Source organism: Hypomesus transpacificus, chromosome 3, assembly GCF_021917145.1.
Source record: "Hypomesus transpacificus isolate Combined female chromosome 3, fHypTra1, whole genome shotgun sequence".
In the NCBI taxonomy this organism is placed as follows: Eukaryota; Metazoa; Chordata; class Actinopteri; order Osmeriformes; family Osmeridae; genus Hypomesus; species Hypomesus transpacificus.
Window position 1 is genome coordinate 13397566 of NC_061062.1, and position 22564 is coordinate 13420129.

Sequence of the window (22564 nt, forward strand, 5' to 3'; positions counted from 1 at the left end):
GTTGGTCTCTCTGTGTGTGTGTGTGTGTGTGTGTGTGTGTGTGTGTGTGTGTGTGTGTGTGTGTGTGTGTGTGTGTGTGTGCGTGTGCAGTTTAGCAGAAACTGAGTCGGGGGCCAGAGAGGGCATGCTGGCTTTGTTCGAGATTTCCAACTTCCTTAGAGGAGAGCTACGTGTGTGTGTGTGTGTGTGTGTGTGTGTGTGGGAGCATGTGTGTGTGGGCAGGGGTTAGAAGGGATTGTTCCAGGCATGCTAACTGTAAAGGTCAATGCCCATACTTGTCACTTTCACACCTATTCTTTGTTTGTGATGTGGCATCTGGCTTTGTAGCGGCGTTTGTGCATGCCTGTGTCTGTGTGTGTGCATGTCAGTGCAGATAGTGTAGTCCTGCAGTCGCTAACATTCTCCAAACTTCATGTGAATTGTCTGGAACATTGATAGGAAGCTGATGATTATTTATGTGCTATTTGCAGTCTAATGAAGAGATAATTACAGCCGTTCTCTGACACTCACTGCCACCCTCGCACATCCATTCCTTCAGCATCACTCCAAACCCAACCGACCAAGATCACTTCTCCCTCTGAAAAATACCCAATTATTACTACTTTAAGCATTTCATCTTCGCCTGCAATTATTTTTTCCTCCAGTAATACAAAAGAGATAATGTGCTCCGAAGCGTATTGATGTTCACCCTTGTAGCACGCTATCCTACAACATGCTAATCTACCCCGATTCAGCCTATAACAAGCATTAGGGATAGAGAGTTGGCCAAGAGGGCTTTAGGGAGGGAAGAGAAGATTAGAAGTATGTAGAATGAAGTCTAGATGTATGTGGAGTATCATCTGCTCTGAAGTGGCACTCAGATCTTTTGTGAACCAGGCCGGTTTTTCTTTGAACTAAATGAAAACAGTCCCTAAGGAATCCACCTCTTCCCTCTACTCCTCCGCCCTACTCCAGTTCTTCCATCTCTTCTTCCAGCTTCTTCGCCCATATCCTTCTTCTCTCTCTACCCCCTCCTCGTCCACTTCATCCTCCTCTTCCTCCTCCTCTTCCACCGGGAGGCTGTTAGCTGTGCTCCCTCCCTCCACAGAGTCAATAGAGGACAGCTCCTCGGAGAGCTCTCTGAATAAGATGGGTGGTGAAAGATGGCCCTTTCTCAAGCCCTGACTGCTCTGCCCATTATACTGCCCTGCGTGGGATAATAATCATAGACTATGATACAGCACTTTAGATGCAGCCCAGCGGTCCCACTCTATTTAGTGCAGAGTCAGGCAGTGGTTTTGAAAGTTTTGCTTTTTGCATCCAGTCCTCCGTGTCAACTCTCCTCTCGTGTCAGTGGCTCGTTAGATGCCACTGCATTCGTGTATTTTTTTGTGTGTGTCTGTGTGTGCGTGCGTGCATTTGTGGAAAGGTTATGTGCTACACTCAACAAATGTTCATCTCATGTAACTAATCCTGTGTCAATTAGAAAACTCACTACAGTAATCTAATCTAAGTCCTGTAATCCCAATGGCAGACCCCCCCACGGTGGAGCCGGTGTACACGGAGGTCCGTCAGGGTTTGGGTCGGGCCTTCCTCCTGACCTGCCGTCTGCTCCGGGCTCACCCCGCTCGCGACCTCAAGTACGAGTGGAAGCTGGGGACACGCCTCCTCACTGTTGGCACGTTCAACGATCAGCGCGACGACACAGACTACCAGGTTCGCAGCCTCAACCGCGAGGGATACGGAGAGTACACCTGCGACATCACGAACGAGGCCGGGGCGGGGCGCTGCACCTTCCTGGTCACGGGTAAGAGACGTGTGACTCAGAGCTTCCTGGGACAGCTCTGCTCTCCCCTCTCCTCCTTTCTCCCCTCCTTTCCTCTCCTCCTCCTCTCCTCTCCCCTCTCCTCCTCTCTCCTCGCTGTATTGATTAGGTTCATGTTCTCTTGATGTGAGTGGCTCTCAGCAGACGTAGGCTGCCGCTCCTCGTCGATACAGAGAGACAAGTGCCTTCCACTCTCTGATGAAAGGTTGCCCATGGCGACGGTGACATGCCTTGTCACCGCTTATAAAGAAGACCGCAGTTCAACGCTTTAACAGCTAATAAGCTGCCTAACAGACACAAAACACCACCGCTGTGCTATGTCGACATAGCCTGCATAGCATCTAAGTAGGTTTGACACTACTTACATCGTGTGTTTGGAATCAGAGTGGGTCTCTGGGCAGCGACATGCATGCAATGTCAGGGAACTTCCTGTCATATTGTTGCTCAGATGTGGCAGCTTGATTTGGGCTTCATTACGAGGCCCTGCTATCAGAATCATCATCAGCCAATAGGGAGGCAGGACCGGGAGCACAATGGTTCTGACATCACTACAGTCTAGCAGAAAGCACCACTTACTGTAACCTCCCTAGTCCTCACTGCTCCAGTCCTGTACAGATAGAGCAGCTGCTATCTCCCTGGCCTCCGTCTCTGTGCCTGCCTGACTCTGCACACCAGGATTTGCATCGTCAATGTCCTCCGCTGCACAGCAGGAAGGAAAGAGGATTAGCCCTCGCTCACCAGCATCGTCCTCATCCGCCCACTCCCTCTCTTCTTCCCTCCAACCCTCCATCTTTTCCATATCCTCTTCACCCCTCCCTTCATCCCTTTGAAGGCTTCCCTACATCCTTCGATCCTTCTCACCAGCCTCCTTACTCCCCTCCCTCCTATCTGACCCACTATACTCCTTTCGCCCTTCCCTCTGTCCTCCCTCCATACACCACTTGTCAGCAGTTTGGGGCAGGGTAGAGACCCCCTCTCTGCCTTACGGCTTCTCAGACTATCACGCAGGCCGTGCATCAGAAATGTGTGGGGGGGTCAGATGGCTGAGCGGTTAGGGAATCGGGCTAGTAATCAGAAGGTTGCTGGTTCGATTCCCGGCCGTGCAAAATGACATTGTGTCCTTGGGCAAGGCACTTCACCCTACTTGCCTTGGGGAATGTCCCGGTACTTACTGTAAGTCGCTCTGGATAAGAGGATCTGCTAAATGACTAAATGAAAATGTAATGTGTGTGTGTGTGAGTGTGTCGGGTTAACGCTTTGTGTGTGTGACTTGATGGTGCTGACGGACTTAGTGAGTGTGCGAGTGTGTCTAGGTGAAGGTGACTCAGGCGTGTTTCTGTGACAGGCTAAAGAAGTAGGGACACTCGGCATCCATGAAAACATTGGTATGCTGTATTATCCCTGCACTCCCAACTGCACCACTTAATGAACTGTGGTGATGCCGTCTGTTTGACTCCATGATACTCTCTAAGGAGGGAGTGTTAGTGTGACAACCGCTCCTGCTCTGAGGGTTTAATCCAGAGATGTGTGTGCTTGTTGGGCCGTTCAGTAACATTAAAAGTTTGGGTTCCTTGAGAAGCCAGTCCTCGGTCTGGGACTGTCAGGACGACTGCTCCTCCTGGTTCTTCCAGAGCGGTTACATGATGATGTAACTCGCAGACAACGGGGGGCACTTTATTACGCACAATCTTATTAGCTGAAGCAGCGTATGGTTGCTGGGTCACGATTCTGCAGGCTGTACTGCAGTGGTGTGGGTAAGTCAGGTCTGAGGAATGGTGTAGAATTGCTCTACTAACAGAACAGGTGTGTATTAGTTACTACAGTATTGTGAACAGAGAACAGTGTAAATATTAGAGAGTCCAATTGTGGCCTACCAGCCAGCTGGACTGAAGAGCAAAGAGACAGAAGGGGGTTCACAATAACTTCAACAGGCAGAACGGTTCTATTAGGGTATTAAACATTAAACTACACAGGGGCAAAATGAAACAGACCTTTAACAAGACACAGGTGAACAACATAAACGGGACTAGCTAGCGCTCTGGGGATGCGGGGCATCACACTTATGCATCGCCAAACTCCGTCCGACTCTGTCGAACATCGCCAAACGCTCACCCTGGCAGATGCAGAGAAGCTTGTCAACGCCTTTGTCTCCCCCAGGCTGGAATATTGTAATGCACTCCTCATCGGGATCCCTGGCAAGAGCATGCAGAGACTGCAATACATTCAAAACGGCGCTGCCAGGATCCTGATGAGGGTGCGCAAATATGATCTTATCCCCCCCATCCTGAAAACTCCTCACTGGCTCCCTGTCCCATTCAGAATCCAATTTAAGGTCTCCCTTTGCACCCACCATTGCTTTCACGGACATGCCCCCATTTACCTAGAGGAACTCCTCACCCCCCAGACCTCCCTCACGCACCCTCCCATCTGCAACCTTACACACCCTTAAAGCCTCTAGAACCAAGCGGTCCAGCATGATAGGGCCTTTGCGTCTGCTGCGCCTGGGCTGTTGAACGCCCTCCCTGACCATTTTAGGGCCCCTCAGATGACAGATTAGGAAACCTAAACACATATTTAAAAAAAAAAGCTTTTCACTAAATGTGTTTTGTAGGTTTTGCTTTTAATTATTTATTGACCTATTTCTTTTTTTTTTATTAAACAAAAAAATGTGTATTACTATGTGCTTTGTAGCACTCAGAAATTGCTTAAATATAGAGTAAAATATAAATACGATTTATTATTACGATTATTATGCTGTAAAATGCAATATAAAGTGTGCTGCAAAAATGATGTGAATCAGATTGTACTTCCGGATGGCTATTTGCATAGCATAGCAAACAAACCATTGAAATGAAGATTCTAAGCGTCCAATGAACTGACTCCAGACCCCCCAAAAACCTTCTACAGCTACACATTCTTCCTGCCAGAAGACCCGGGTACCTTCCAGTAGAACACACGGTCCAGCTGCAGTGTTCTGTGTCCTCTCTATGACCTTGACCGAGAGGCTGGAGTCAGGAGGGCTAGCACAGCCCAGGTCCAGCCCCTGCCTGGGGAGAGGGAGAGAGGGAGGTCAGCCTGCCTGTTTTAAAGTGTTTTTCCACTGGAAAAAGAATGTGCCGTCCTCTCTGCCCTGACGAATCATAATTATGGAGAAAAAGAATGTTGTCTTCTTCGACGAGAACGTGGGAAACAACAAACCCGACAGATAGTCCTATTGATCTAGCTGAACCTTTAATAATGTATGATTCAGTCAAACACTATAAAATATTTATGTTTTCATTAAAATCCTCCATCTTCATCTCGCCATGAAAACAATCCAATATTAATGCATCTGGTTTAAAAACATAATGGCCCCCAAACTTAATATAGATTATATTTTTTACTGTCAATCTTTTTTTAAGGTCAGTACCTCAAGGACAGTACTTTTGTTTTGGGAGTTTTGATCGGTATACTTACTATAACAATGTGCTATGTAGCAATGAGCAACATCTCCATCCAGTTAACCTAAACTTAGTTGACTGCCCCTGGCCTGGAGCCACATGCACAGTGCTTCCTCATCCCAGAATGTGGAGAGAAAGCATGGTCTCTCCTGTGAAATGGTCCTACTTGAAGATCACACACACGATACTGTCTTTTCCACGGCCCAGTGTGTCCTGAGGCTCAGGTGGAGATAGTGGAGAGCAGGGAAATAAATTAGATGTCAGCTGTATCAAATCAATTTTGGCAAGGGCCGTTCAGTAGTTATTGGCCTGGTGACAGGTCAATACGTGAAACGAAGTACACTTCAACATGTCCGCCTTGGTTGAGCTCTCGTTGTCCTCCCTCCATTCTGCCCTCCTCCCTTTTTCTTCATCCTCCCCTTACCCTACATCTCCCGACAACTCTCGACTGCTCACCAGAGACCTTGAGACAGGTTCATCTGTGAAGCTGTACAAATACCTCTTCTGTTTCACATCAAAGCCTAGTCAGAAGCACTCTTGTCACGTTCTGATAACTGACTCCTAACTCCTTCTGAGGCATCCAGAACAGCCCCTTTGTGTCATATTCATTTCTGCCTTTCGCTGATCCCAGTGGTGGAGCAATAAGCCCATCTCCAAGCCCCCAGAACCTGCTCCACCAATGTCTGGCTGATGTTTTGGGTAGGCCAGGATGGAGACGGGTCCTGGCTGTAAAGCTGCTTTCATGCTCTGTCAGATCTCACAGAGAAGAGGAGACCTAGTCTCCACTTCAGGATTTTTTGTGTCCATGCATGCTTTGAACAGCTGGGGTACGTGTGTCTGTTTTTTACGTTTCAGAGCCTGTTAAAGAGAGTAAATGTAGCCGTTGGATGGGCTCTTCTCACAGTGGCACGGCACATCATCCTGCTAGCCCCCAGTGTGAGAGGATGTTTGAATGTGGTGGTGACTGAGATGGAGAAGTCAGCTGCTGTACACAATTGAACTGTGTGGAACACGCAAGAAGGTCTGACATTCCGGAATGTTTCCATATTCTGTGTTTCCTGACAGGGAAGGCATTTGCCCCGGAGTTCTACTATGACACGTACGGCGCCTTGTGGCAGAACAAGCCGCGAGTCTACGGGTTCAAGCTCCAGTGGACCCAGCAGAACCCCGAAGCAGTGGACCGCATCATGGCTTACAGGCTGGGGATCAGACAGGTGAGGGAGGAGGATGATGATGATGCACTCTGATGACTTGCAAGACCTTGTTTGTTTGTAAATAGTCCCATTATACTGTAGGATCCTATCATCGCAATTTCAACCTCTGCACTGCTATTGAACTCAGCTTTGCTATCAGCTCTGCTATCATCTGGGAGCCTTGGATCAGCAGTGATGGCAGCTTTATGACCTGTTGTGGGTCTCATCTGTTCTATACCTGTGTGTACTCAGTCTCTCTGAGACTGATGGATCTGCTTCTACAGAGACCAGTGTGGAGGGAAATGGACCGAGACAAGGGTTGTCGGTTTGAGGGACAGTCAGACTGTCAGTCAGTAATTTTTTTCTCCATCCCCTATCCCTCTATTCTGTAGTCTTGCCTGGTATTTGAGCGCTGCTGTTTCCCCTTCCTGTCTGTCTCTCCCCCACCTCCCCCTGGGCTCAGCTGGGGAGGCCCAGTGCTCTGCCCCCTTCTAATGACATCATGCGGTGTGATTTATACCTCTGTCAGGTGTGTCATTGCTGGTCGCCACCCACTGGGGCTCAAAGTCAAAGACAAGAGCACTAGTCCTACAGAAGTGCGGAAGCCCACTAGTGTTGAAGTACTGTTTGTAGGCACGCAAAAACACAGTTTGGTTTGTGGGGGATTTCTGGTGTAAGGTGACCTCAAGAAAGGAGTCAACTAGGACAGGGGTTAGATGAGAAGAGGAAATAGCCCACGTAGGGAACTAGGCCAGAGAAGAAGACTTGTTTATCCCCATGTAAGGAATTAGGTGAGAGAGGAGGCTGTTTGGGTCCCACGCTCGATAATGAGGATAAGAGTGAGCTGGGAGAGTCACTCTCCCCCTCCCATTAGAATGTTCTTTCCAGAGAGAAAGTCAGGTCAGGATGACCTGATAGGGAAATGTTGCTCGATTGGGACCACGGGTTGTGTAAGGACAGCCAATTGAGGGAGGACATCTGTTTATCTTGAACAAACTGTGTGGTGTCTGATAACTGCCAAACATATTTGTGTGACGTAGAAAGACTGTATAAAAGTTCTTGTCTATTGAATGCATGTCGGACCTCCCTGGCTAGGGAGGCTCGGCGTATGGCAGACTTCTCCGGCGAGAGAAGCTCTGCGCGTGATTTCCAAACGGCCTGGAATAAAGAGAAGCCTTTGCAATCAATCTCCTGACTCCAAGCCTGTTAATTCTTGCTTCACTAAGAACCACTTTCGAGACCCCAACAGGTTCAATGCTTCTGGGGAGACACGTCACGCTTGGGGAAGGGTTGCAGTGGTAGACTCACACACACACGTAGATCAACATAGTTTCAGCTGGGTACAGCACCAGGCCACTCTGGACCCACCCAGCTGGACCAGGAAAGGAGTTAAGTGCCTTGCTCAAGGGCACACCCGTAGAGAGAGCAGCTTCTTAATCACGTCAGTGCAGAGGAGAGAGGAGCAGCGAGGTCATCTTCTCTTTGCTAGCCAGAGCCCGCTCTTTCTTTCTATCTCTCTCTTCCACACTGTTTAAGAATTTGAGTCAGCATTGAGCAATGAAGAATCTACCTGCCTAAGCAGGGGAGGGAACGGAGGGAGGATGGGGGAGGAAAGAAGAAGAGCAAGGGCTGGAAAAAAATTGAGGAGGAACCAGAAGGGCCAAGCTGGCCAATGAGATAAGACTTTCAGCCGACATCAACCAATAGCACAAGACTTTCAGCATCAGTGGTGGAATTCTCTAGAATAGGAGGTGAAGCATGTGTTTAGTGACATGTACATTAATTGTGCTGAAAACTAGCATTTCAGCATCTGTGTGTGTGTGTGTTTGTGTGTGAGAGGCCTCCCCCCCCCCCCCTTCCCGCTCTCTCTCCCTCTCTCTCTCTCTCCTTCCTGCCCAGTCTTGTCAGAATGACGGTTCAGTACAGTGACACTTTATGGAGATTCTGTATTGTGTTTTGTTTTGCTCTGTGCATTACAGAGGTTTTCTCCTACAGCCCCATCCATCACCACAGGCACATGTGTGTGTATCTGGTCTCCAGTAGCTGTAGGCACTGCTACCCTCTCGTGTCCTCTCTCTCTCTCTCTCTCTCTCTCTCTCTCTCTCTCTCTCTCTCTCTCTCTCTCTCTCTCTCTCTCTCTCTCTCTCTCTCTCTCTCTCTCTCTCTCTCTCTCTCTCTCTCTCTCTCTCTCGCTGTCTCTCTGTCTCTCTCTCTCTGTCTCACACGCATGCAGACACTAACACACAGACACACACACGCGTGTGACATATCCAGGACGGCAGTTGCCTTGTGAGGGGAGGGAGGGGTTTTTATGAACCAATCTGTTTACAAGCTGTGCAGCAATGCATTTTCACAAGTATCTTATCTTTGTTTTTGTACTTTGTTTTGTATGTGTACTTTACAACTGGAGATGGTTAGGACTAGTGGGTAGCTATTATTGTAATCTACAGACCATGTACACAATTTCATTCAAGATCAAAGGTCACCAATTAACTAGAGGCTAAGTGGTTTTCCTATGGAGGCAATCCTCACACACAAGACAAAAGTCTAGCTTGTTAACTGAAGATCATTAAGTCTTATTGTTATGCGAGGGGGAATTTTTCTTGCTATATTATTCCCAGTGCTTTCATCATCATAGTTGAACTTCTCCACTCCAGCCTGGTCTGAGGACATCGTAGTGGCCTGGGCTTCCATCCCACTGTCCAGCTGTTCTGGTGCGTGGACGTGGGATTGTGTGTCTACAAAATGTGATGATTGACGAAATTACAGATAAAAGGCCCGTTGTTTGAGTACCATCAGGCTGTTGCTACTGTTGTTACTGTTGTTACTGTTGTTGGCATTGAGTTGCCATTGTTATACTGTCTTGCCACTGCGTGTTGCTCAGGGCGGCTTAATAATGAAACTGTGTATGGGGTTAGTATTGGGGTCAGCTGTAGCATGGCCGGGCCTGGCTGTGTTGTGCAGCGTACGAGATGTGCTGCTTACCTACCGTTGGTCTGCTAGGACCTCTCTGATACAGAGAGGCTACACTGGTTGTCTGGATGAACATGAGACTGGACACCACAGACGAACACACAAACAGACACATACTGTTGCTCTCTTTACTCCATGAAGGAGAACTGAGAGTCTATAATGTCCACATGATCCGAAACACTAATTGACGGGAGAGAACAGGAGAGAGAGAGAGAGAGAGAGAGAGAGAGAGAGAGAGAGAGAGAGAGAGAGAGAGAGAGAGAGAGAGAGCAGAGTGTTGCAACCCCAGTGTAACAATGTCATCATAGCAGTCCAGCGTTCAATTATAGAGAAGAAGTCTGTCTGTCAATAGATATCTGGAGGGTCAGGGGGGAGGAAGGTGGGGGGGAGGAGGGTGGGGGGAGAAGGGGGCGGTTGGGGGGGGGGGGCAGGGGGCAGTCAGAGAGCTGACACTGACATGCTGTCCTGCTCTCTGGCTGCTTGAAGTGTGTGTATATGTGTTTCTGTGTGTGGGTGTGTTTTCAATTAGAGTGTGCTTACGGATGGGCGAAGACGGAAGGAGGATTCAGTGAATGCTGCCCTCCTGCTCTGAATGCATCAAGGCGCGGGGTGGGGATGGATGAGGAACAGACAGGGGGATGTGGCAAGGGAGGAGACGAGGAGCTTCAGTTTAAGGCATCGGAGTACAACCCCTGTCTGTCATGCCCTCCTGCACTGAGCGTGCTCAGACCCAGGGGGTGTGGCCTCCCTCATGCCCACTCTGCCGGTAGTCGCCCGTCAGCGCCTCGCCACACTGCCTCTGATTGGCTCACAGCGGGGGGCCCTTATCGAATCTGACGCCCCGCTTCGGGTCTGTGATTCTCAGGCACTGTTCTGCTGATCTGCTTAATGTCCTCTGTGGTGACTACTTGTCTCCGCTCCGAAGCTCCCTCTCCCACTCACACACAACACACATAAGGATGCACACACACTGCTATCAGCTGCTGCAGGCTTAAGTCCCCTTCTGTACCCCTCTCCTAACTGAGCTCTCTGGGGGTGACAGAATGTCTCTGTCATTTTCTTTTCCTCTCTATGCCCCTTCGTCTCTAACAGACTCTCCATGTTTCTTTTTGTTTGTTTCTCTATTTCTCACTCTCTCTTTTAAACACAAGACCCACAGATAAACTTCTCACACATGAGCACACATACAGATGCCTTTTTTTCTCTCTTTTGCTCTTCTTTCTTTCTCTCTCTCTCTCTTTCTCTCTCTCTCTGTCTCTCTCTCTTTCTCTCTCTCTCTCTTTCTCTCTCATAAATGATAAGACTTGTTGCCATAGCAACAAGGCATTTTTTACCTCTGACAGGAAACCCAGCACAGCATGGCAGAATACACAAGGATCAATGCTAACACATCCAATGCTCCTGTAGCGTTCCAGGCGAGAGTGACATAACCAGGAAGTTCCCCTAACCCCCACTGTGTCTAAGGATCGGTCAGAGATATGGGATTCCTGACCAACTGAAGCTCAAGTTATTAGGTTAGCAACCAATCAGGTGCTGGCGTTATGCTCAGCTCTGAAAGGGCCTGGAGCTGTTAGTAGTGAAGGTAACGGTTCTGCTGGGATCAGATACAGAAGAAGATCAGGACCATGAAGACATTCACCTGAACCGTTTAACTGACTCTTTCCACCGGTTAATCGTCTGCTCTCACCAGAGACCAGACCACCTTCACCCACAGCTTAGAACACTTGCTCTTTATGTCTTATTCGGTAGAAGCACATCGAGGGATGAACTTGTGTGCGTACGTGTGTGTGTGTGTGTGTAACTCCTGCCACTGATATTTGAATAAAAGGTCAGTTAGGAGGAAATGAAATGTCAGGGTGCTGGGGCTGTGAAGTGGGAAGAGACTCCGGACACACAGACACCTTCTCCATGCATATCCAAGAGAGAGGATCTGCTGATGAATGGAGGTTGGGGAGATGCCTCGGGCTACAGCCCTGTGCTCTGCCTCAGGATGTCAGGCTGTCCTACAAGCTTTAAGGTTATATTACTGCTTCACATCAGCTAGCAACACAGCTGGGAGAGAGGGAGAAAGAGAGAGAGAGACCATTGTTGGAGATGGGAGAGTGGTTTTGTGAAAAGTCAGAGAGAGCACCAGAAATTGAGAGAGAATCCGAGAGAGGGAGTGGGAAAGAAAATAGATGAGGACAAGATGAGAGAGGTGAGAGGTACTGATATTGGAAACAAAATGTTTTCTCGTGTTTTCTCTCAGTGATGCTGACTTCCCACCAACCCGTCCTCACAGTTCCTGTTTCTCTCCTTGCTCAGCCAATCATCTTCTCCCAGTTTCGTCACAGCCATAATCCCCCTCTCTGTCACACCAGGGTGCCCAGAGCAGGGCTGGCACAATGCTCTGCACCCAGGGAAATATCACACATGCCAGTTGTCATCGCCAACATCAACAGTCATTAGTGACAAAGTGGCAGAGCGGCTTCTGTTCAGAAAGTGTGTGTATGCATGCGTGCATGCGTGTGTGCGTGTGTGTGTGTGTGTGTATTTATTGTGTGTGTGTGCAAACGTGGCCAGGTTTTGTTTGCCTTGTAAACAAGTGTATTTATTGTGTGACAATAGACGAAAACGAGTCCCGTTGACGTTAGACCTCTAGAATGTGTTTGTGTTTGGTTCTCATGATTCCCCGTCTCTCTCTCTCTCTCTCTCTCTGTGTCTGTCTCTGTCTGTCTCTGTGTCTCTCCACCAGACCAGTCAGTCTCGATGGTGGGAGCAGGAGATCTCCATGGAGGCTCCCATCCAGAAGGGAGAGCTGATCACCTACAACCTGACCGAGCTGATCAAGCCTGAGGCCTACCTTGTCCGCCTCACCCCCATCACCCGCTTCGGAGAAGGAGACTCCACAGAAAGGATGATCCGATACAGTGGTAAGCAGAGACCAGAGGCATTTTAGCATTTCATTGAACCTGCTGTTTTCTGACTCACAGAACTAGCATTTCTTTTTTTTATTGATGCTTTGCTTTTCGGTTCCATTTACTCCATTATTCTGTTCTGTTCGCATCCTTTCAGTTCCATGAAAAGCATTACAAGCATTAAAGCATTATTGTTACATTTTCATTTCATGGTTTTTCAAGGGAGGTAAGGGCCGTCCATCCTTGGACTGTTATCAACAGTTCTCATTGTTTACGGAATACACAATAGATAGGAAGCTGGAAGTTGTCCAAGGAAATTGGAACATTGGTATGTGGGTAAATACCAATGTTCTATAAGAATGGTATGTGGGTACATCCCATTCTTTGAATGGTCCATTATCGTCATGGTCACCCCCTCCCGCTCTCCCCCTCTATAGTGGCTGCAGTGTGGAGCTGCATCAACACAGTTGTACCATCCTTCATCATAGGCCACCTACGCCCCAGTTGACAGGCTTCATGGACAGGCAGTTGTGTGGTGTAGGTCGTACCAATCTGTTCTTGGGCAGAGGTGTCCATTCATAGTGGGCAAATTATTTAAATGGTAATAGAGACCCCTGCTGGTTAAGAAAATATTATTAGCTTATTTAGCAGGTGTGATTAGGGAGGGGATTGAGGGAAGAAAAATGTTCTGTAGGACTGATAATACGATTTGCGTTTGACTAAAATCAGCCACTGCTTAATCTAACTTTTGAAACTGTCACTCCTTAATCTCCTTTCTTCTCCACTCCACTTCTTGGTCATTCTACTCCCACCAAATAAGACAAGGAAATATCAGCTTTACCTGGAAAATAATTGAACCCCTCCAGCTAGGATGGGCCAGTTAGTTGCTAACATCATGTGGTCCAGATTCTCTCAGATTTAATGAACGCCTCATCAGGGACCTCAGCTCTGTAGAGCTGCTGTCCAATCCCAGGCCCCCTGCTGAGCCCATGTGACCCGCTTCTGGGAGGAGGACGCAGCTCTCTGGCTTGGTTCACTGACCTGGTGATTAAATACTTCCAGCTTGTTTACTGCCTGTGTGCTCCCTCTAACCAGGTGAGAGGGGCAAGCAGGAGTGAAGAGCATCGCCGTCCATCCATTCATCCATCCATCATCCATTCATTCTTTCATAAATCCATCCGTTTGTCCATTTGTTCGGCATCCCTTCTTTCAGAGAAGTGCCCCCATGAAGTTTGAATGGCTCTGGTTGCTTGAACAGTTTTGCTACCTGCAGGTAGAGAGAGTAGTGTTTGCAGGGCAGTTCCTTTCTCTGGCTTCTGTCCCAGTTCAATATGGCAGCTGCCAGACACACTGGCAGGCTAATGACAACACGGAGATGCTCTACAGGCACACGCACACACACACACACACACACACACACACACACACACACACACACACACACACTCTCTACTCTGTCACCCACACACACATTGGCTGTGACTAGATATGTGTGACAATCCAGCCTCCAGTCCAGCTGCGCCACATCGTGATGTGACACTCGGAGCTGATAATGACTCAGAACAGTGACACGGCATGCACGACAGATAATCACTCTACCCAGGTGCCTCACTAAGACCCATTACCTCAAATCCACTGTAACTACAATTACATGCTAAATGCCTTGGTGCTCATCTCTTAACTGGCCTTCCAGTCCTGTAGTGAACAGCACGTGCCAGCCCCTGACATCAAGTAGCTGCTACCTCTCTGGACAGGAAGACCATCTCTCCCACGCCCACTGTGATAAAGCATGAAGATGATGGTGGTAGATGTTTGTAGGTTGTGACAATGTGAGAACTAAGCCTTGACAACCAACAGGCTGTGTCACATCATATGATTAACTGGTAGATGTGAGCAAATGGTGGTGGGATTTTCACCATGCAGGACTGGAGGCTTGATGTTTTATAGAGAATGCTATTCCAGTCCCTCACACACTCCACACACACTCCTCACACACTTCAATCGAATGTACACTCCACACACCCACGTCACGCGCGCACACTCCAGCAACATTTTCAAACACCCCTCAACACTCCACACACACACACACTCTAGTCACGCATCATCACAGCTCTCAGATTCTAAGTGGCATTGGCAGTCCATTCCTTCTGGATAACACAACAGCCTCCGCTGCCTGGGGCGAGGCTGCACACACACACACACACCCACACACACACACACACCCACACACACACACATACTTCATACCAATCTCCACACACTCACACACCCAAGCATACACTCTACACACACTTCTCACACACAGCAGATCACTTCTCATATTTACTATTGTATCGCGCTGTCTGCTGTTTAGGGTTGTAGATTTAGACCGTCTCCGTTGTGGCCCAGAGACCCTGGAGAGAAGCTGAATGGACACGTCTCAAAACCAGTGTCGTTCTTCCTTCTCCTTCACCTCCTTTTCCTTCTCCACTTTCTCTCCAACCCCCTCTCCTCCTGTTCTCCTCCTCTTCCTCTGTGGTGCACTGGGCTCAAAGAGCACCCAGAGTCTGTCACTTATCAGCTAATGCGGAGTGTGTTGCCAAATATGCAACATCTGTTCTCCTCAACCAAGACAACCTCCCTCCTCTCCCTTGCCTCCCCTCCCTCCCTCACAGGGAACAGCTGGCTGCTTTAGTAAGGAGGGGGATAGAAACTCCAATGCATAATTGCCTACTAGATTGCAGCTTTAGGGAAAAAAACAACAACAATATGGACAAATCATTAACATCTGACAATATTTACAACAAACACCCACGCTCCAGCATTGCACTGCCACTGCTAAAATGACAATAATTTCATACAGATGAGATGTAGCGAGCTGTTGACGGCTTAAAGCTTGATTTTTTAATTAATTCATTGAGATTTTAGCAATTGGACCACTATCTCTGCCTCTATTTATCTCTCTCTCTCTGCACCTCCCATACTTTTCTCTCTCTCACTCTTTCTCTCTCTCTTTCATTTCCGGAGTTGTTTGTCTTTTTGAACAGCTGTTGTTTTGGTTCTCCTGCTTTAATATTCTGGTCCTATCTGAAGGTCTGGTCATTATCCAGCACACTGCTGCTCTCTGTGTTTCTATGCTTGTCTGTCTGACTGCTCCTCGCTGTTTGCAGAGGTTAACTGTCCCTATAAGACTCGGTTATTCTGGAAGTTTCAGCTCTTTTCTCAGATGTATCCCTCTTTTGTCTTTCAGCTCCTGTCAACCCTCATCTGAGTAAGTATCCCTCTCCTCCTCCCTTCATCCCTTTCTACTTTCTCCCTTAGGCAGATTGAAGCGTAAACATTTTATTACCCATCATGCACAGCTGTCCTGACTTAACACCAAACAGAGACAGAGCAGAAAGAAGTTTATGATGAGTCAGATGTTTAATGTCTGCCATAAACAACTCATTAATGTTACATTAACTGTAATGAACAGATTGTTAAGGTCAGAAAGTACTTTACTGTGGTGTACATGATTAATTACCTTTCCTGTCCTTCATCCCCTTTAACATGCAGTATTGCTGGTGTAAGATGAAGTTGGCAATGCATTACAAAGTGTTACGGTTAGGCTGAAAATGTTACAGTTTAGTGGCAGTCAATTTGGAAAATACGTAACATGAGATGTGCCTAACTTTGTATGTGTGTGTGTTAATGTCATGTGCAGGAGAATTCCAGTGTGGTTTTGAGGACGAGGCGGTGTGCATGTTCACCCAGGATAAGACTGATGAGTTTGACTGGACACGCCATAGCGCTGCGACCAGAGACACCAAGTACACCCCCAACACTGGGCCTAGCAGTGACCGCAGTGGCTCCAAGCAAGGTCAGCACACACACACACACACAGGCAATCACACGCACACTTGTAATGTATGCATGAAAAGAGAGATAGGAACAGAGAGGGAGAGAGAGAGGGAGAGGTGACTGAGATCTATTGCTCTGCTGTAGGGACAGAGTGTGTGGTTTCCCCTCAGGTGGAAGGTATCATCTTTGTGAATTATGATTGGCTGTCAGCACCTGTCAGTCTCAGACGGCCAGTGGAAGCTGAGGAGCAGCTTTCCTTTTGAAAAGGAAAATAAAAAGAATGAAGTCCCTCCCTCCCACAGTTCTCCTCCAGTCCCCTCCCAGGCCATTAGAATAAACCAATTAACAGACCCGGGCCCATGGGGGGACATTTAGCTGAAGCATTTGACGGTGTGCTGAGATTGAGAGGGGCATCAATAATCGACGACTTTTAATTATCCAGGGCGTTCAGACGAAGCCAGGGAGTGTCTCCAGCTCCCTTCAAACTCTCTCAGTGTAGAAAAAGAAATCCTGACACTGTTTTTTTGTGGTCGTGTCAAGGCTTTTTAATAGTCATGTTTACGCTTACATTGTTCATGCTGCGTTCGTGTAATGGATGTGTACTGGCTGCTGGACCGTCAGGTTTCTACATGTACATTGAGACGTCCCGACCTCGTCTGGAGGGGGACAAGGCTCGCTTGGTGACCCCGTCTTTCAACGTGGCGTCCAAGAGCCCCTACGGCACCGTGACGGCCCTCCCCTCCTACTGCTTCGCCTTCTACTACCACATGAATGGCAAGCACATAGGTAAGGTCCTTTACACACACATCCTGCATGTACGTCCACAGTACTGGGGAAAAGTCTCAGGCGCCAAAGAACATTTTCTACGTGATTATTTTACTTAAATATTTGTTTGTTTGGTTTTGTTTATTTGTGCGGCAGTGTGAAATTGCCATTTGAAATGTAGAATGTTGACATTTTGTAGTCTTTCTTTCATTATTTCGTCAAGCATTTTAGTTATATCCAAAATGGAGGGAAGATTAAGAATAGCATGTGTAGTTTCCATATATATGTGGAGCTGCTCCCTGGTGAGTAGATAGGCGGCTTTCTCTTTCACCCCAGGTTCTGTCCTTTTCTCACCCGACACCTTATTATCACGCATCAACTCTGAGGTGTCAGAAGCTATCCTAGATTGACCACTCAGTGTGTGCAGACAAAAAACAAACACGCATATGTGCACACACCAACAACAAACATGTTTATCATTATCACACACCCACATATATGTCCACAAACAAACTTGTTTTCACACACACACACACACAAACTCTCATCATCTTTTGTCACACAAACACACATTTAGCACGTACTAACACGCATACCTCTAGGCTGTTTTATTCCGCTCTCTCCAAAACAAATCACCCTCTGACCCTCCGTCCCTCCGTCAGCATGTGATTGGCCCCACTGGACCCAGGGGCTTATGCCCCACCACCCTTGCCTGTTCTCACGAGTCCAAGCTCAGCCGATGGCCCCTGCTACACACACGACCCCCTGACCTCCTGCACATGCTCCAGGAAGATGCCAATCCAGACACATCCTATCGTCTCTAGGCTCTCCCACTGTTACACATCTTAATCTCAGAGTCTCCTCTGTTTCTTGATAACAATGAGGATGATGATGATGCTGTCTCCAGGGGCTTTGAATGTGTACCTGCGTCAGAAGACCCAGCCCCCTTCGGAGAGCTCTGTGTGGACCCTGCGCGGTCACCAAGGCGACAGCTGGAGGCAGGCTAAAATCAACATCCACCCAACCGCATCTTTTCAGGTGGGCGGACCAGGTTGCCCGGACACTCCTACTGTTGTCATTGCTGCTTCTATGTTATGACAACACTAATACTACCTAAAGCAGAGAGATATTACAAATTATGAGGAAGATTCTTATACAACAGTTACTTCGGACCAAGTAATATATTTAACAATACCAGAACTGGGACTGTTAAATGAATATGTATGACTCTGCTTACGTTAACGACTGTAGTCGCTAGTGTGGAGGAATACGTTTGTGTTGCTTGGCAACAGTCCAGTCCCAGTCCAGTGGCGGAACTAATTTGTGTTAGCAGGAAACAAACTAATGATTTAATAAACAAACAAATCATAATCTGTTGTTAACTAGTGGCTTTTGTAGAACTGTTCAAAAGCAACATTGCAATTTTTTTATGTTTTGGCAAAACTATGATAATAACCTTGAAACGCTTCATCCATCTTGTTCCTGTAGTTGGTTGTAGAGGGAGTTCGCGGGGCGGGCATCGAGGGGGATATTGCCATCGATGATGTCACCATAGAGGAAGGAGAGTGTAAAGACCCGCCCCCTATCAGTAAGTAAACGGAATATGGAATGTGCAATAGCACCAACAATTCTGACATTGATTCTGGTTTTAATTCTGTTTCTCCCCGATTCAGACCTGAGGTCCTTTGCCCCTCCTACAGCACCCCATATATGGCAGCTGGGTGTCACCCTGACTCTGTTTGTTATTGGCTGTCAGAGGTGACCCTCTTCCCCCCAGGACACGTCCAGACTTTCACGCCCCTACCCCACTCCGACCTCAGCCACCCCCCCATGGAAGACTCTGCAGGTTTGGACTCCACAACCTAGGCCCCTTCCTCACAACAGCCCCTCCCTCCCCTTTCTACCAAAGATTCAGTCCGACTGAGGGACTGTGGGAGCAGCAGGCCAGAGGAGGCCCACAGAGACGAGATCAACTCTGGCTCGAGGCAGCGGCCTGCTCTGGGTGGTGGGGGTGACGGAGGGGGAGGTGGAGCAGAGGGTGGGGCCGTTTGTGAGCGACATCTACGGAAAACAAGGACACTTACGGAAACAAATTACAGTATATTTTTGTAAAGCACAAGGAGTCAAGAACATATTATTGTCATTGTTTGTTTTGGGTTATTTTTTCTTCCTTTGGTCATTCATTAATAACATAATTTAAAAAGACAAATGAATGGGTCTGAGTCCAAATCAACTTAATGCAGAATGATAAGGATGTAGAAAAGGACCTTGACCCAAAGCCCTCCTTATCAGAATAGCAGAGACAGTTCTTATTATTTCTCTGTGTTCTGACTTCCCAACCTCAGCCTTAAGGCTGCCTCAGGACACAACCAGATAAACATAGATCACCACCACCACCACCAACAACAACAACAACAATATATTTGTTTACTTTCTCTTCACCCGCAGGCTACTCCATTTCTTTCTGGATAACAGCATTCGAATCTGTAGCTCAGTATGTAAAATGATCATTTTTTATGTTTCTATTTGTATTTATTTACTTTGTATATTTTACATGTGATGTTGTTTGCAGTTGGCTTTATTCAAATGTGCAATATAATTGTGAGATGGTTTGGTAAGTACTCCTAGTGGTACTCTACACTAGAGTACCATGTGTATATTCACCATCAGGACTCACCAGAGTGTTCTGTTTTGTACTGTACACTGCTATACCGGGTTGTATTATTCTAGCCTCAGTCCAGCTATACTCTGTTGTGTGTGGTGTTGTCTGGATGGTCTTGGTGTGTGTGTATGAGGCCTGGGACTTTGAGGATGAACCCTAGGCACACCAACACATGTACTGTAGGGGCACATGACCTTCTACGTCCTGTCCTTAACCAATCAGAATGTGTTCTCGTCAACATGACCAGATGACTTCTTCTAACTGTTCCTCTCTGCATCCCTGGATCGGACAGGCTGTGTTTGCCACTTCAGCCCCCATTAGACACACACACGTACACACACACACATACACACACAGATCTCTTCTGGTGTCTTGTCCAGGGTCTCATACAGGGCTGTGATGTTGTGGAAAAGTCAGTCTGAGCTTGCTGTTCCTCCTGCACAGTGTCATTAGATGACATGATAATGCTTCAGAATCCTGTGAGAAGGGTATTCAACAGTGTAACGGGTCACTTATCCTGTGGGTTGGAATGCAGTTTTTCGTTTGCTCCCTCTCTGCTACTAGTCAGTAACTTTTGGGTATCAACACGGCACCATTAAGCACATATAAAGAGTGCGAATGAAAAAATTGAATTTTGAATGTCAACACCCTCTTTTGCCATCTCTTGCTCGCTCGCTCTCTTTCTTTACTTCTCTCATTTATCACCTCTCTCCCCTCCTCCTCTTGCTCTCCCCCTCTCTCCATCTGTCTCCCAGTATGAGTTTGACCCATCGATCACGATACTGTGGCACCAGACTGAATCACTTCAGTCTATTTGAAGGTTACTTAGTGTGCAGCTGAACGAGCAATGTTCTAGCATCTTAACATTCTATTGTTTAACAGCCAGCGGAGTGGAAATAAGAGCTGCCCTCTGCCAGGTAACCAAGTGCCTTCAGACACGCTGTAACATCCGTCTGGTTGGGTCAGGCACCATACAGCTCTGCAGCTGTCGGGAGATCAACCGTGGGGTGGGGGGGTTGGTGGGGGGGTTGGTGGGTGGGTGGGTGGGTGGGTGGGCGGGTGGGTGGGTGGGCGGGCGGGGAGGGCATCTCTCAACACCAGAACCACGCATGGACCTGTGTCCGTCTCGCCCCTCGAAGAACCGTCATCACGGCCAAGAACCGCTGCTGTCAGAGCCCCGCAGTGGACCTTGGTGCTGGAGCAGAGAACAATGTCCAAGCATTGCAAGCATTGTAGAATAACGAAACTGCTGAGGCCAAGCTTGGTCATCGTGTCTGACCTGGAGATCTGGAGCTATGTGCTCAGACATTCAGACAAACATACAGAGAAGCTAATGGACAGACTGTTCGGCCTTGTGCCAGTCTGCAGTTCCCCTTTCCTGGACCTGGATCTGGACTGAGGTGACCATCACATCTGATTGATTGACTGGAAGGACTCTTACCTGGGCTATCATTAGACTGTAGGTAATCCAATCCAAGGCTCCCCAGCGTGAGCCAATCGCGTTTCTCTCAGTTATTTTAGTACTCAGAGTATAACTCTACTTTTACAGAGACTGACAAATTGGAACTGACCTGAGACCACGAGAAAAACCTTAACCAGTGGGTTTAAACAGCTAATGTCAAATCTATCTTAGAATTGCTCTTACACTATCAAAGTTAATTTTTTTCTGTGAGGAATATTCTGTTTTGTTTTTACCTATACTTTTGATTGAATAGTTATTATGGAAAATAATAGACTATTGCTATTATGATATCATATATTTGGTACATACCCTGTTAAGAAAAGGTGAATTACCAATGTTTGGGTATATATTCATACAAAAAGCACAAGACAACACAAAACACAAGGATCCCGATTAATTTGACTTCAAGTCTAAATCTTTGTCACTGCAGTTAAAAGAAACTGTTTAATAAAAATTATAATCTTTCACTTCCTTAGGCAAAATAACTTTAGGGTTACATATCAATTTGAGCATGTGTCATTACTTTTTTAATCATTGTATGTTTCTGCCCACAACAAGGTTTATAACCTTCTATTTATATCAAAGTTCAGAATCTGATCTTCAACATTCTGTGATTTTAGAGCTTTAATTATAGAAACATAAAACTCCTACCCTCGTCTCCTATTCTAACCTCTCCTGTCTTTTTCCTTATCCTCTTCTTTCCTATCCTCTTCTTTGCTCTCCTCTCTCCTATCGTCTCCTTACCTCTCTCCTATTCCCTCCTCTCCTATCGTTTCTCTCCCTATGGCCTTTTCTGACATTTTACATAACTACCACCAGCAAACTGATTATGTTAGAGTCATTTCATGGTGTTTTTATGTATGTTGATTTCAACTTCGAGACAACAACACCACTGAGCTGAGCCAAGCCAACAGACGTTTCCATCCCAGCAGCAAGCCCATAGATTCTATCACAGAGCAGACTCCCACAGGCCCTAATGCAGCTGCTCTCCTGGGAACAAAATCAGTGTATTCATTGGAGAAACCATTTCTTTAAGTAGAAAAACACCCAGTAATAGAACTTTATCGAAATGAACCAGAAAGATATTTTTTATAAAGACTGTATAATTAACTGCAATAGCCTCTCTATCTTTCTCTCTCTTGGTTTCGACTTCCCTGGTGAAAACAATGCATTAACATAAACAAATACACTCCAAAACTTTCATTCTGAGTCTTATGTGCAAGATGATAATCAGGTGTGTGTGTGCGTGTGCATGCAATTCATTTCTAAGCAGACAAAAAGGCCATTTTGATCGACCGGAACATAGATCACCTCTACCATGTTTACTACTGTACGGTAGCAGTAGGACCCTTTGTCTCCATGATAACCCAAAATAGATTCCTTACGCCTCAATACAAAACACTGAAGGCTAATTATTTGCCCCCTACTCCTTTTCTAACTCCTTGTCTTTCTCCTTCTCTGGACACTCTCTCTCTACTCCTCCCCCTCACAGTCCCGCTTCTCGTCTTGCTCCTCCCCCACCCTCCTCCTCTACCGTTTCTTTCTCCTT

At 47.2% G+C, this 22564-nt stretch overlaps 1 protein-coding gene across 1 annotated transcript in view; it reads left to right on the top strand.

Moving 5' to 3' along the window:
* Positions 1 to 20554, top strand: part of mdga2a (MAM domain containing glycosylphosphatidylinositol anchor 2a) — a 57328-nt gene extending 36774 nt beyond the window's left edge. Inside the window, 9 exon segments of the mRNA XM_047018423.1 lie at positions 1514 to 1786; positions 6310 to 6458; positions 12145 to 12322; positions 15537 to 15557; positions 15990 to 16145; positions 16748 to 16912; positions 17799 to 17929; positions 18380 to 18479; positions 18565 to 20554. Of these exon segments, the coding sequence (XP_046874379.1) occupies positions 1514 to 1786; positions 6310 to 6458; positions 12145 to 12322; positions 15537 to 15557; positions 15990 to 16145; positions 16748 to 16912; positions 17799 to 17929; positions 18380 to 18479; positions 18565 to 18653 (1262 nt within the window). The 3' untranslated portion in view covers positions 18654 to 20554.
* The last annotated feature ends 2010 nt before the right edge of the window (positions 20555 to 22564 follow it).